The sequence below is a fragment of the Erythrolamprus reginae genome, chromosome 4, assembly GCF_031021105.1.
Source record: "Erythrolamprus reginae isolate rEryReg1 chromosome 4, rEryReg1.hap1, whole genome shotgun sequence".
Lineage (NCBI taxonomy): Eukaryota > Metazoa > Chordata > Lepidosauria > Squamata > Dipsadidae > Erythrolamprus > Erythrolamprus reginae.
Window position 1 is genome coordinate 99421152 of NC_091953.1, and position 15247 is coordinate 99436398.

Here is a 15247-nt window from a genome sequence, read left to right on the forward strand (position 1 = left end):
CTGCTGTATGTTCATTTCAAATTAATAGATGTTCAATAATGTATAATTTAATATTGTAATCTAACACGTGTTTTATATATTGTAATCTAACACGTGTTTTATATATTGTAATCTAACACGTGCTTTATATACTGTTTTTTGAACCCTGAAATAAAGCACTTGACCTTATTGTCATGCACTCAAAAGCCCGACTGGAATTATTATGAAGGGATGTCTTGTTTTGGGGAAAACAGGGTACATTTTTCAAGCAAGATTATAGTTCTTCTAATTCTTAAAGGAGTCTTGGTGGCAACTGCTTAGCTACCATATTTGATCTAGTTTCATCTTGATTAAAAACTTGGTTAATAGATATGCCATGTTTTGAATATCAACTTCTATCTTTTTCCTTTAATTTGTTTGCGAAGAATACTAAATAACATAATGGTTTACTCATTGTTTTGTGATTTCTGAATTGAGATGTGGATTTTAGAGTTAATAACCTAGATTGGTTTTGAATGGCCATTTTAACAACATTCATTATAATTAGGTAATAGTTGACCACAGATGCCTGAGACTGCTTTAAGAAAAGGATAGCAGTGGCCATATCTGATATATGCATTTTAGGTACCGATAAAGAGATGGTGATGGAAAGGTCTTAGTGAGTACCTTTAATAACATTGGGGGCTGGGGATGGGGAAAGTTCAATGGAGGTTTTTATGAGTGTATAGGATACAGACCATACTTCCCATACTCCACCAAGAAGAGTCATTCAGGAATTCGTGAATAATTAAACCTTGATAATTAAAAGTCACACTTTTAATATTGCCTGCATCCTTATGTAAGCAGGGAAGTGAGTGAGAACTTCATTTGCTCAGGCAAATATAAGAAACCTTTTCAAGAGTTCTTTTTTTAGTAACTTTACACTTTGCATACTGAATCACATCCAGTTCTTTAGCTGGGGTGGAGCAGCCTCAGATTTGACTAATGGTGAGATGACCTTGGATAAGGCAACCAGAAGCCATTAGGATAGCAACAGGTGCTGAACCTTGAATAAAGCCCATGGCAACAAGATAGTACTGGAAAAATAACTCTGCCTTAGAGCTTCCTTTAATGATTTCATCAATAGAGTGACAGGAAACCATGAAATTCACAAATATGGTCAGTGCACTGCGCAGGCACACATACTAGGTTTTAAATTATTTGCTATGGATGTGGAGTCGAATCACCTGTTTGATCAATGTAGAGAAGAATTTGCTGATAAGATGAGAGATGAATTAGTGATAAAGAGTGATGAAATGTGCCTCAGATAATTTGGTTAGTTTACTATTGTTTGACAATGGATTTCTGGCTGGAAACGTTGAGGTGTGGGAAATATGGCATGTGAACTGGATTTTAAGCCTTTTTCAAGCCATGTCAACTCCCTGAAGGCCTTTCAAAATATAGCACTGGCAAACCTCTGAAACTGGAGGAGTTAAGAGATTTCTGTCATCAGAAATCAACAAAGAAAGAGAAATTTGGGGTTATGCTTTACCACAGAGCTGTCAAATAGCTATATCGTACACAGCTATAATTCATGCTGCTGACTCAGCTACAAAATGCCACATCTGGATCCACATAGCAAGACAATCCCTGAATCATTCCAAGCCCATGACCTCAGGAATTTCAGTCTTCCTTCCCAAGAGCTTTGTTGAAGGGCCCTCAGACAATTAAGGAGAGCTCAGGGAGCCAACAGTAGGCAAGTTGTTATTCTTTGTTTAGACTCATCTATAAGATACAATTACCTTCAACAACCAATTTCATAGATAAGGCTACAATACAGGCAGTGAAGGGCTGCAAAAAATTTTACTACCACATTGTGGGCATGGCTTATTTTGTGGGTGTGGCTTGCTGGCCATGTGACCAGATAGGAGTAGCTTGACGATCATGTGACCAGGGGGCTTAAAGGTCATGTGACTGGCTTAAAGGTAGCCAACTTATTTATTTAATTAATTTATTTATTTAGTCCAATACATAATACGCATTGAAGAGAATAGATATGTAGTAATATAAATAACGAAAAGAATAGAAGAAAAGATATAAAAGTATAGGTAAACATATTTGAAAGGAAGAAAAGATAAATGAGATAAGGAGAGACAATTGGACAGGGGACTTGACATCACTCACATCAAGGTTTGGGTTAGGGTTAGGGTGCCTGGCCTCTCCTTGTCTCAAAGAGGTACAATTTCCATATCTGTTTACTATTACTGAGCATCCAAAATATACTATTTAATTATATGTATATTTGCCATATGTGTACATAGATATTACACACAGGCACACAAAAATATACATTATCTACTATATAAATTGTGCACATACACGCATGCACAGCTCTTCTAAAATTATATACATTCAACCTCATTTACTGTGATAGGAAAAACTAACCAGAGCCCAGAAAGGAAAAAAAGAGAAACAATAAAAAAAACCTTTACCGGTTCTGCATACCTGATCAAAATTTTACTACTGGTTCTGTGTACCTGGCCGTACTTATAGTAGCCCATCACTGAATACAGGAGTATGATTTTTGATTCCGAATTTTTTAAAAGTAAAGGTAGAGTTGAAATCAGAGACTTTCCTTTGTGGTTAAGGTACAAACAGATTTAAAGATCTTTATTTTTATACATGATAACAGTGGCAAAATTCTTATGTATGCATGCAAATGTAAAGACTTACAAATACCTGCAATGAAAGAATAGGTGATAGAATCAGTGGAAATAGTGAAATTGACAGCTTTGACTAAAGATAAGATTTGATTAATTTATAACTTTACCTGGAAACCACTTTTGGATTGTGTGTGAGAATATGAAAATAAATGAAATTGTGATTTTGGCATATATGGAATTTTAGAAATAAAATGGAATATTGGTAATTTTAGAGTAATAATTTGATATATTTTAATCTATATCTGTATCAAAAAGTGGGAAATTATTCTTTTTCTATTCTTTGCCTTTTAATTCCTTTTTCCTTGCATTTTTATCTTTCCTTGCATTCCATTCAGACACTTTCATAGGGAAGACACTAATTCATTCTCTTGATTTGAATACATTCATAGTCCAAATATCCCCATATTACTTCCAGTAACCACAAAGTGGTCCCTGAAATACCTGTAGATCTTGTTCCATCTACTGATAGGACTAACATCTCAAACTGTGTGAAATGTAGGCTGTAATTTCTCTTCTCTTCTAGATCACCTTATTCTAGATAGTTTCCTCAACCTGCCAGTGCAAAGAGTCTCAAAATATGTAGTGAAAAGTGAAATTCTTATGTGCAAATGGGCACATCCAATGAATAGAATGCTACCTGGTTCAAAGCTGCTGAAGGAAACTGACTCACTCAGGATGTTCCAAATTTGGTTTTGTTTTTCCTGGAAGACATTTCACTCCTCATCCAAAAAGCTTTAGTTCTGTCAGAACTGAAGACGTTTGTTCGATGAGAGCTGACAGAATTGAAGAATGTTGATATTTGGAAAATACAGTGGTACCTCTACCTACAAATGCCTCTACTTATGAACCTTTCTGTTGTGGTTCCGTCTGAGGCCCCTCCGGGAACGGCTGACCTTCTGTCGGTTTCCAGCTCAGAGGGAGAGGCTGAGGAACAGGAGGTGCAGACAGACGAGGAGGAGGAATCCCAGGCTGAAGAAGAGGGAGGACAGCCAGAGTCCCACCAGGGGGAGCTCTCCCCAGCAAGCAGCCTGGATTCCTTAGAGGAAAGTGCACAAGCCATAATTGATCTGCGACAACGAAGAGCTACTCAGAGACGGAATCAATTGGCTAAATACTTTCAGCATTAAAGTGGCAACAGCTGGGTTTGGGTGTGGTGCTCTTGGGAAAGGCTAAAAGGCAGACCCACCCTTCCTGGCTTGTGGAGTTTTATCTTTGAGAGTCGTGGGACCTGACTGTGAACTTTGGCGTCTTGGAATCCTGGTTTGTGCCTTTGACTATTGAAACCTGGGGGGGTGTGCCAGCAAGAAGCTTGCTGTATTGTCTGGACATCAGGATCCTGCTGTACCGTATTATATCCTGTCTGTTGGGAAGAACAGGTTTTCCTCTGTGCTTATTTTTTCCAGTTATAAAATACTTTTGGCTTTTACCAGAGTGTCTGGCTGTTTTTTCCAGTTGGTGTTGAGGTCTGGGGGAACCCAGACAGAACACTTTCTAGATAAGAACTGGGTGTTCAAGATTTTTTTGGCTCTTCTCAATTTTCCACTTATAAATTCGAGCCTCCAAAACTGAACCGGAAAGCAGGGAGAAGCCTCCATGGGGCCTCTCTAGGAATCTCCTGGGAGGAAACAGGGCCTCCACCCTCCCTGTCATTTCCTCATTCACACACATTATTTGCTTTTATATTGATTCCTTTGGGAAAAATTGCTGCTTCTTACAAACTTTTCTACTTAAGAACCTGGTCATGGAACGAATTAAGTTCGTAAGTAGAGGTACCACTGTACTACATTTCTCGGCTAAAAACCTTAAACCACCACTCTTTTAAGGAACCTTTTACGAAACTACATGATCAATTTAAGTCTGAATTAATCATTTTATCTAAGAGGTTTTAAAGAATTGATATCAAATCATGAAAAATAAAGTTATTTCATATTTCATATTTCAAATAATAGAGTACAAATAAAATAATTTTTAAAATAAAGCAATTATAAAATAAAAATTGCTTAACAGGCTAATTCTTTCTTGCAGATTTTGCTCATAGAAATTGTATAGTTTGATTGATTTTGTGACACTTGTAATAAATGAAGAGTATGTGGGTTAGATTATTTCTTTTTTATTTTGAAGGTTTAAGTGTAAGTTTATAAAAATGCATAAAAGGGAATGATTTAAAAAGAAGAATAAATAACATTAATTTGGTAAATATAATATCAGAACTGTTTTATCACAATATAATATTTCTTCTCTTTTTTTTTCTCCATTAACTTGAAGGCTTTCATCTCTACCACAAACTGCCCCAGATAGTTCCAGAAAGTTGTCTCCTTATTGTGATTGGACTGATTTTAGGTGGAATTATATTTGGGGTACAAGAAAAATCTCCACCAGTGATGAAGAGCGATGTTTTTTTCCTATATCTTCTTCCTCCAATTGTTCTTGATGCTGGTTATTTTATGCCAACACGCCTCTTCTTTGAGAACTTTGGCACCATTTTTTGGTATGCTGTTGTGGGCACACTCTGGAATTCTTTTGGCATTGGCATTTCCATTTTTGCTATTTGCCAGATCGAGGCCTTTGGTCTAACTGACATCACTCTACTACAGAGTCTGCTTTTTGGAAGTTTGATTTCAGCTGTGGATCCTGTGGCTGTGTTGGCTGTCTTTGAAAATATTCATGTCAACGAGCAGCTATACATCTTAGTTTTTGGGGAATCTCTCTTGAATGATGCTGTAACTGTGGTAAGTGACATACCTACAAATGCACACAGACAAAACATTTCCACTTCTATATGTAATAAAATCAGGCAAAACTATGTACCTTTTATAAAATTTCCAAGCCTTTGTTCTAGAAAGGTAAGGAACAAAGAGAAGAGAAGGGATTTTAAAACGTAGCATCCAATAATCTAAATATTGAAAATATGCAGTGTTCTTATTTGTAATAGCAAATGATTACAGTATTTTCAATTATCTCACATGAATAATTGTTTATTTCACATAACTCTCTTGCATAAGCAGACATTTATGGGGCAATGTTAAAAAAACCTCATATTAAACATGATTGAATTTTGTTTGAATAGCAATAACACTTAAACTTCTATACCACGTCATAGTGCTTTACAGTTCTTTTTAAGTGGTTTACAGAGTCAGCATGTTGACCTCCTACAATTGCCTCCTGGCTTTCTTACCTTTCCTTTTTTTCTCCTATTTCCAACATGCCTAAGTGCAAGTTCCTGTATCCTCTAACTGATGAGTAACATTAGAATGGCAGTATATAAAGGGGTGGTGGTGGTCCAAAGAGGTCTAGTCATTCCCTGATTTTAAGAATGATATTGCACATCCTGCCATACACATAAATTTAAAAATGCATATATATCTTGGTTATCAGATGTATTGAATTGGTAACAAGAAAGAAATGCATTATAATTTCATACAGGATATGGTGTTATTCATGTCACGGAAGGTGAGATAGAAAAATGGGAACATTGTATTGGTTACTGGATAAAATCACTGAGGTCCTGAGAAAGTGTAAATTGTTTACAATAAAAGCTATAATCACCTTTGAAATAGTTCCTGGTATACATATGAATGTTAATTCTATTTTGTAAACAATGTTGTAAAGATCTGAACCAATTTTGTAGCTCTGAGTTAAACCCTTTTGCTTAAATCGAATATGAAAAGACTGCAATACCCTATTAATGAGTTCTGCTGATTCTGATATTTGTCCCTGCATTTGGAAGGGGAATTTGAGTTCTGTTTTGCAAAGGAATAAGATAGCTGGCTAATTATTCTGGCCTGGTAAAAGATGTTGAATAGTTATTTGACAGATGAAAGATGTTTCACATAACTCATTGAACTGCCATTAATATTTTATACATTCTGCTGAAGTTTTAACTGATATAAATATACTTTTTGTCATCATATATTGTAATTCATATAATTTGTATTCATTATTTTACCCTCTAAATCACAAGAACCCATATTTCACTAATTTTTTAAGGACATATTTAACAACCAAGATTTTTGTAGGGCTGGATGAGTTTTTCAACCACTTCCTTGTAGTTTGCTGCTTTATTGTTTCCAATAAACAATAGTTATGTGAAAATTTGATGTCACTGACATGAATGCTATCCATGTAGTCTTTTCCTTGAGGTGCAAGAGAAAAAGAAACTCCATTGTTAATAAGATCATGGATCTGTGGGCCAACAAAAAATTCTTTATTTATTTTTGCAACACTAAGCGATGGAAATTTACTTGTCAGATACATGAAAGCTGCTTTATTTCTGTCCATTACCTTCATGAAGTTTTTCATCAATCCCAACTTGGTGTGTAATGGAGGTAGTAAAATCTTGTTGCTGTCTACAAGTGCTAGATACTTTACATTTTTATTCCCTGGTTGCAGTGTCTGCCATAGCGGAGGGTCTTTTTTGAGGCAATACAACTACATAATATATCATATATCATATCATATCATATCATATTGTATCATGGAAACTAGAGCCAATATATATTTTTAAATGTTATTTTTGTTTTTAGCACCCCAAAATTATGTAAGAACAGCTGTTTTCATGCTCGCAACTTTTTACTTATAGAACAGTATACAGTGGTACCTCGAGATACGAGTTTAATTCGTTCCGGACCTGGGCTCTTAAGTCGAGCAGCTCTTATCTCGAACGACTTTTCCCCATAGGAATTAATGTAAATAATTTTAATTGGTTCCAGCCCTCAAAAAACTCACAAAGTTAGTCTAAATTATGCAGAAAGACATGTTTTTAATGAAGAAATGTACATGTACATATAAATGAATAATGAAGTTTCTTTCACTTAACTTGTAAACTTTCTTAAACTTTTAAATTTACATATGTTCAACTTCTCTGCCACCCAATCCTGTAGGACAGAGGTCCCCAACCCTTTTTGCACCAGGGACCGGCTTTAAGCGATCAAGAGAGGAATGGGTGAATGAATGGACGGAGGGTGGGAAGGAAGGAAAGAGGGAAGGGACAGGAACAGAGGAAGGAAGCAAGGAAACTTATGAAAGGGGAGAGTAAGAGAGGAATGAGTGAAGGGAGGGAGGGAGGGAAGAAGGTGGGAAGGAGAAAGAAAAGAAGAAATAGAGGAAGGGAAGGTAAAAGAGAGAAAGAAAAAGAGCAAGAAAGAAAGAAAGAAAGAAAGAAAGAAAGGGGGAAGGGACAGGAACAGAGGAAGGAAGCAAGGAAACTTATGAAAGGGGAGAGTAAGAGAGGAATGAGTGAAGGGAGGGAGGGAGGGAAGAAGGTGGGAAGGAGAAAGAAAAGAAGAAATAGAGGAAAGGAAGGTAAAAGAGAGAAAGAAAAAGAGCAAGAAAGAAAGCTGCAAGCACCCCCCCCCGAGCCCCCCAGGCCGGCTGCAACCTTTTAAAACACGCGCGCCGCTTCGCAGCTGTCTCCTGAAGCCGAACGTGGAAGTTAGCGTTTGGCTTCAGGAGACAGCTCCTTGGCGCTTGTATCTCGAATTTGGGCTTGTAAGTAGAACAAAAATATCTCTCCCCTCCCAGCTCTTATCTCGAGTTGCTCTTAAGTAGAGCAGCTCTTATGTCGGGGTTCCACTGTATTTTTTTCCCATAGGAACATTGTATCTAAAGCTCAGAAAAAGTGTATAGCAATGTGTTTGGCAACTACTAGGAAATTATTTGAATTAAGTTTTGTATTAGTTTTTCTATTGTATTTTGAAAAAGAAAAGATGAATGCAGGAGTGGTTAAAAGTTAATAACCATTAATAACCATCCATATGACAATGAATGACATCTATGAAAATAGTAATTTGTTGGCTACAGCCGTGTTCATCACAGAATTTATGTCATGACTACATCAGTTAGTTTTCAAGTTGCCATGGGATTCCTGTCTTGCTAATGGCAACATCATACAGTATTTTTCTTAAATTATGTATCCATATACTTAAATCCCTATTGTTAGATCAGTGAAGAAGCAGAGTCCATTGAAGCTTAATGGTTTATTTTAACAATAGCTGAAACGGTAGCAAGTAACCCCCAATACACACTAAACACAACAACATGCGCCAACTGTAAGGCAGCTCCGCTGAGATAGCTGTTTATTTTTGGCGGTAATTCCTCCTGACCAATCGGCGGCTACTATTGGAAGCCGCCTGGGAACCAATCAGTGTGATATATTCAAATACATTCAAATTACTGGACACAACACCTATCAATTTTTAAAATCTCCAGCAACCCCCAATAAGCATCTCACATTCAGTGAGGTGAAGAGATAAAAATTTGTTGGGTTGAACCACTTTAGGAAACTGGCAGATTAACATTGTATAAAACTCTCTCACTTTACAAAAATAAAGTTTCTTATTCATGGAGAGTTCTCATAACAAAGAAGGTTCATATTTGCCTTTCCCCTCCATTTGCATTTTAATGGGGCGTGCAATATTCAATTGCCATATGAAACAGCACCATCCAGGAAAAGCATTGCAGTTTCATTCTGCAGCATATAAACCTGGTTAATGTCTATCTTTAATGGCTGATATTCGATAGGCACCAGGAATGCCTGGGGAGTAGAATGAGGAAGTGAGCAGGCTGTTTCAAATTGAATGGGAGCACACTGCTCAGATTTCCATTTCTGTCTCTGCATTAGAGAAGTAAAATGAACTGGCACCTCCTTTCACTATTTCCAGCTTTTTTGTGTGGTCCAAATCCTTGTTGCTTGTAATAGGGTTACTGCTTTCTCAAAGGATAATGAGATACAATTTCACCAAGCAGGGCTAATAGGATTTGCATACTGTGCCTCTTGCCAATGCATCCAGCTCACAGCAAGTAAAGCAAACATGCCTTGCTTCTATTTTCATGCAAACCACACATAATTCAGGACAAGATATGGTTAGTTTGATAGTCCACAAGTTGTTGTTCAATTACATATTGTTTGGTTAATAGACTATCTTCTGCCGCACGAATCCCAGTGACCGGTGAGATCCCACAGATTTGGTCTCCTTAGGGTCCCATTGACCAAACAATGTCGGCTGGTGGGACCTAGGGGAAGAGCCTTCTCTGTGGGGACCCCGACCCTCTGGAATCAGCTCCCACTGCCCCCACCCTCCTCGCCTTCCGGAAGAGTTTAAAAACTCATCTTTGCCGCCAGGCCTCGAGTTCCTTAGATCTTCCCCCTGACCAATGAATGCTTTAATTTGAATGTTGAATGAATGATATTTATGGGGTTTTTTTTTAATTAGAATTTTAAAGACTGTTTTTTAATGTATTAATTGGATTGCTATTATTGTTTCTTGTTTTTCTGTACATGCTGTGAGCCAACCCGAGTCCTCGGAGAGGGGTGGCATACAAATCCAATTAAATAAATAAATAAATAAAATAATAATAGAAAACACTAACTGAAGTTCTAAAGTTGGAAATAACAACAAAGAATTATAGGTAGGAATGAAGGTCTTTTTTCAGAACTCTAAATCATGAGAAATAACTCCATTTGTGATTCCTGGCATATTTACTCTGAAACTGCAAATAAGTAGAATATGCTTATCATAAAGCGAGACAACTGTGAATAGAGTAGTAATGCATTGTGGGAGATGAAAGGGACTGTCTGGAAGCTGAGTCACTTGTTTGTTTGTTTATAATGGTTTGTTTTGAAATAGCTTCTTTAATCTGAAAAAGTTGGTAAGAGGGACCCCATATATGTCCTCCAGGATGGTTTCATTTCATCTAATCTGAATAGCTGAGTAGACAGAGTCCTTAAGGATAAAGGGGTGTGGATAAGTGCACCAGCATGCCTACTGTCCCTGTCCTAAGCTTCTCTCTTATTAGTCCCAATATCATGTATATAAACAGTGTTATTTCTTTGCATATTTTTTTAAAAATATGATAGGGTTTTATGTGCTTTGTAATATTAGATTTGTTTTCGCTGGAATATTGTTTTTATTATTGTTGTGAGCCGCCCCGAGTCTTCGGAGAGGGGCGGCATACAAATCTAATAAATTGAATTGAATTGAATTGAATACGTACTTGACAAAATAAATAAATAAGATTAATAAAATAAAGGATCATTCTTCCTAAATTCTTAGATGGGTCATTAAGTGTGATCTCCCTGATGAACCTGTGGGGTTGATTTTCCTGGGGAGTGATGCAAGAGCAGCATAAAAGCTGGACTGGTTGTGTCTGAGACTTCCACCTCTATTGAGGAAGGCTTTTCCATTTTGGTATAAATGGATTTCTTCACCCCTTTTTCAAACTTCTCTTTGAGAGGAGTGAAGGAACAACCTGCCTGGTGCACTTTGAGCTTAGTTATTTTCTTGTAAATGTTCCATTGCCTAAACTAGGTAATATCACCTAGGAGTAGGTTTGCTCTCAATTTATATTCCAATGACTTACCCTGTTAGTGTTGATGGGAGTAGTCTTAGAGGCTTCCAGAAAAGTGGTGGGATTCAGGTGGTTTGCACTGGTTTGGGCGAATCTGTTGTTAATTTTTTGTGTAGTTCAGTGAATTGGTTGTTCCACCACTACCTCGCCCTGCCCTGCCCACCAGGCATGCCATTCTGGTTGGGGAGGCTGCAGGGGCATGACTGGGGCATCAATTGACTGGTTGTGCGGATCAGCTGGGACACTGATCAGTAAATTCAATCAGACCTTCCAACTTCGCTAAATCTCCCCCCCCCCCAAGAAGTTGGGAGTCCCAGCTGATCAGGAGTATAGTATAATGGGAATTGGGGGGGATGGTTGCATGAGAGGGAAAGATACTAGCCACAAGAAATTATTTCCAGAGATTCAAGGTCATCTTTTGTTCTACACCATCTTTTGTGAGGATCGTGGACATTGAGAGAACCAGAGTGGTCCTTGTGATGAACTTGTGGGTGTGGATAAAAGAGATGAACCTTAACCTGGGTGAAGAACTGTAGGAAAAATTAGTGTTGGGTTACCTACAGCTCGTGGCCAACACGATTCTATTAATAAATTGGAACTCGGAAGAAGGCCAAAGTTTGGACTTTGATTTATTTCTCGGATGTTAATTGGAATGCTGACATTTGGTCCACGAGAAGATAAAGGCTTTTTGCCTTTATCCCTGTCATTTAGTGGCTATGAATGAAACTTTTACTCCTGGTTGAATAGTTTATAATGAATATATTCATTATGTATTCAGTCTATAGATATGGACAGATGTTTGTCTTTGCTCTGTGTTCACTAAACTATGTAGAGCTTTGAGTTAAGAAAAGTGTTGGACCATACGGAGGCATCAATGTAACATTTTTGCTAATACAGCTGAATCCTTCCCTCCAGATTATGTTGCAGCTGCTGAATCACCTTTTGGGTACTGATTGGTCTTATAAATACCCTAAAGGATGAAATCACCTGCTATCTTTATTTATGACACATCATTTTCTCTCCCTGACATATTTTTTTCTTTTTCTTATCTTTTTCCAATCCCATCCCCCCAAATTCTTGTGCAAGGCTTCCAGGTAAGAGATTGCTATTTTTTCTTCAGAGGGTTGAAGGGATTATAAAGATTTTTTAACATTCACTATACATTTGATTAAGGACCGAGGTTCCTCATTGTTACATACAGGATTGAATAACTGAACACTTTTTCTCTAAAGGGAATTTTTTTTTAAAGATGTATGTTTTCTAAGAAAATGCAGCATAGCTGAAAAGTAATAAACATTGGCTCTTTCATCATGTATTTCTTTTTTTCCCCATTTGTTCTACTTTCTGAGATTATTGAGTAGCAACAGAATGTAATGCACATTTCCAGTTAAAATGAACTGTAACATTATTTGGAAAGAAATCTAAAAAGCTAAACTTTTCCTTTCATAGGTGCTGTACAACTTGTTCAAATCTTTCTGCCAGATGCGTACAATTGAAGCCGTTGACATATTTGCTGGAATTGCTAATTTTTTTGTAGTTGGCATTGGTGGAGTTTTGATTGGAATTATTCTTGGATTTGTATCAGCTTTTACTACTCGTTTCACCCATAAAATTCGGGTGATTGAGCCACTGTTTGTCTTCTTATACAGTTACCTATCCTACATAACAGCTGAAATGTTTCACCTTTCAGGGATTATGGCGTAAGTATATATAAAAAAACAAGCAAACAAACCTTGGCTAAGAATATCTTGCATGTATTATTAATAGTAACTTATGGCCATCCTTTAAAAAAAACACAACCAGGAACTAGTTTCCAAATTAAGAAGTAATAACATTTAACAAGTCCAGTGTCCATTTTATTAAAAATGCAAATGTTTAGTGCTCAATTGTATTCAAATTAGTTAGGATTTCTTTGGTTTTTATGATATATTGTTTTAACTAGCAGTTTAAGTTAATATACTCACTCAGCCAGTTTAGGTTCCGAAATTATACTACTCTAATTGTTTTCCTGAGCCACTAGTCCAGATTATTAATCTTTATTAGTGGAATCTTTTCATATCCCTTTCAGTCTTCCATACGTGAAAATATGTGGTGTCAATATCAATATTTTTATTTATTTTTCTTAATTTTTGAAGGATTTCCTATGTTGATAAACAATAATGTGATAGAAGATATTAAATACGGTAATTGGAGCATGTTTTTCAAGTTATAGGCTTGTTACAAGTAAATAATACCTCTGCTTTTTACTTTTTGAGCATTTGCAATCCAATTTTAGAAGAGTAAGTGATTTAAGGAAATGTTTCAATTCCATTATTATAATTGGAGTTATATACAGTACATTCAGGAACAATGCTATAAATAGTTATGATAGCTGGTATGAGAAAATGGGTAAAAGTTTAAGATATGCAAAAGTGATTTCTGTTTTAAAGCTTGTTTCTATTGCACACTTTTATAAGATAGCCTTAGTCAAATTAGTAAGCTTCATCTTTAAGTTATTTTAAAATATTTGTTGAAAATTTAAATATCTGAAACATTACAAAGTGTTGATTAAATAACAGATAAAAACAGCATATTATGATTATTTTATTTCATCACAGAGATTGATATATTCATACATTTGGAAAAATGAATGTTTCCCTATTATATACAGTGGTACCTCTACTTAAGAACGCCTCTACTTAAGAACTTTTCTAGATAAGAACCGGGTGTTCAAGATCTTTTTGCCTCTACTTAAGAACCATTTTCTACTTAAGAACCCAAGCCAGGAAAAATTTCCCAGGAAATTTGAGAGCGGCAGAAAGGCCCGGCCAGTTTCCTGCCATTCCCCCTTTAATCCTGTCCATCTCGAGGTTTTCTGGACTGCCAGAGAAGTCTTTTGGTGGTGATTAAGGAGGCTTTGGCAGTCCAGAGCAAACGAAGCATTTTCCTTTCTCTGGGCACTTGGACAGGGAATAAACCTCTGCCAGCGCCCAGAGAAAAGAAACGCTCCCTTCACTCTGGGCAGCCGAAGAGTCACCACAGCGAAGGAAAGGCGCCGGCTACAAAGCAAGCGAATGAGAGGAGAGGGGAGCCCTTCAGCATAGGAAGGGAGAGGCAGCAGATAGCAACAACAGCATCAGCCAGTGTATGGGAGCCAGTGTATGGGAGGCAGCCTCGCGGCGGGTGTATTGGAGGCACGTGCTCCTCCTTGCCGCCTCAGAGTCACTCTTTTTTTTAAGCTTTAAAGTTTTGGAATTTTTTTGATTCCCCTCCCCTCACCTTCTTCCTTCGGCAGCGACTCTCCTCCTCCTCTTCTTTCTCCTCCTCCTCCCACCCAAATTCTGAGCTTTTATTTCTTTCCTAATGTGTCTGCACGCATTATTTGCTTTTACATTGATTCCTATGGGAAAATTGCTTCTACTTAAGAACGTTTCTACTTAAGAACCTGGCCACAGAATGAATTAAGTTATTAAGTAGAGGTACTACAGTAATGTGAAATATGTTGTATATCTTGCCTTTTTGTACCATGTTTCAATTTTTAAAAATCTACTTTTAGTATAGTTAGTCTTTAACTTGCAGCAGTTCACTTAATGGCCATTCAAAGTTACAGTGGCACTAGTAATTTCTTGGACACATTTTCCCACCCTGTACCTATATATGTGAGAAAAATAATCATTCAGGTCATCAGGATTTAAATTTATAAGTACTTTTTAGACAACTTTCAGAAAACTCCAGTTATAAAAATATCCATATAATCTTACAATTGAAGTAGAAGATACATTATAACTAACTTTCAGTATACTACTAGGATTAAGAGTTTTGAAATTAGATGAAAGTTCCTAAAATTGTCTAGTGTGGGTCTTCACATTTTGTTGTATTACAGTGAGGATCTGATAAATGGCCACCCTGCAGTTCTGAGCTAGTTTAGAGATGAAGTGGGAAGTATAAAATGAAGCCTGGAATTGTAACCACATAACATAGGAGAACTTTCATACTTCCTCTTTTGTGTCACATGTTCTGGCTATTAAAAGCCACATAATGGCATGCGAACTATTGTAGAAAACTTCTACTTGGCCTTTCTACTTGGTCAGATATGTCCTGTATCGTTCTGGGGATTTAGTAAAGATTCCTATCTAAGCTGCTTTAAATAAGTACCTATAAAAGTATAACTTAGTTTTTGCATCTAAGAATAATATATTACTTCTTTACCATTCACTATCAGCAGATGGTAAGGTGACTTC

General features: G+C 36.9%; 2 protein-coding genes across 3 annotated transcripts in view; both read left to right on the forward strand.

Moving 5' to 3' along the window:
• LOC139166873 (complement factor H-like) overlaps window positions 1-15247 on the forward strand; it is a 1233958-nt gene that overhangs the window by 819844 nt on the left and 398867 nt on the right. The window lies entirely within an intron of this gene.
• LOC139166874 (sodium/hydrogen exchanger 2-like) overlaps window positions 1-15247 on the forward strand; it is a 51427-nt gene that overhangs the window by 9869 nt on the left and 26311 nt on the right. For both annotated transcript variants that reach the window (XM_070751056.1, XM_070751057.1), the window contains exons 2-3: window positions 4947-5410; window positions 12477-12727. In XM_070751056.1, the coding sequence (XP_070607157.1) occupies window positions 4947-5410; window positions 12477-12727 (715 nt within the window). The remainder of the gene's footprint in view (window positions 1-4946; window positions 5411-12476; window positions 12728-15247) is intronic.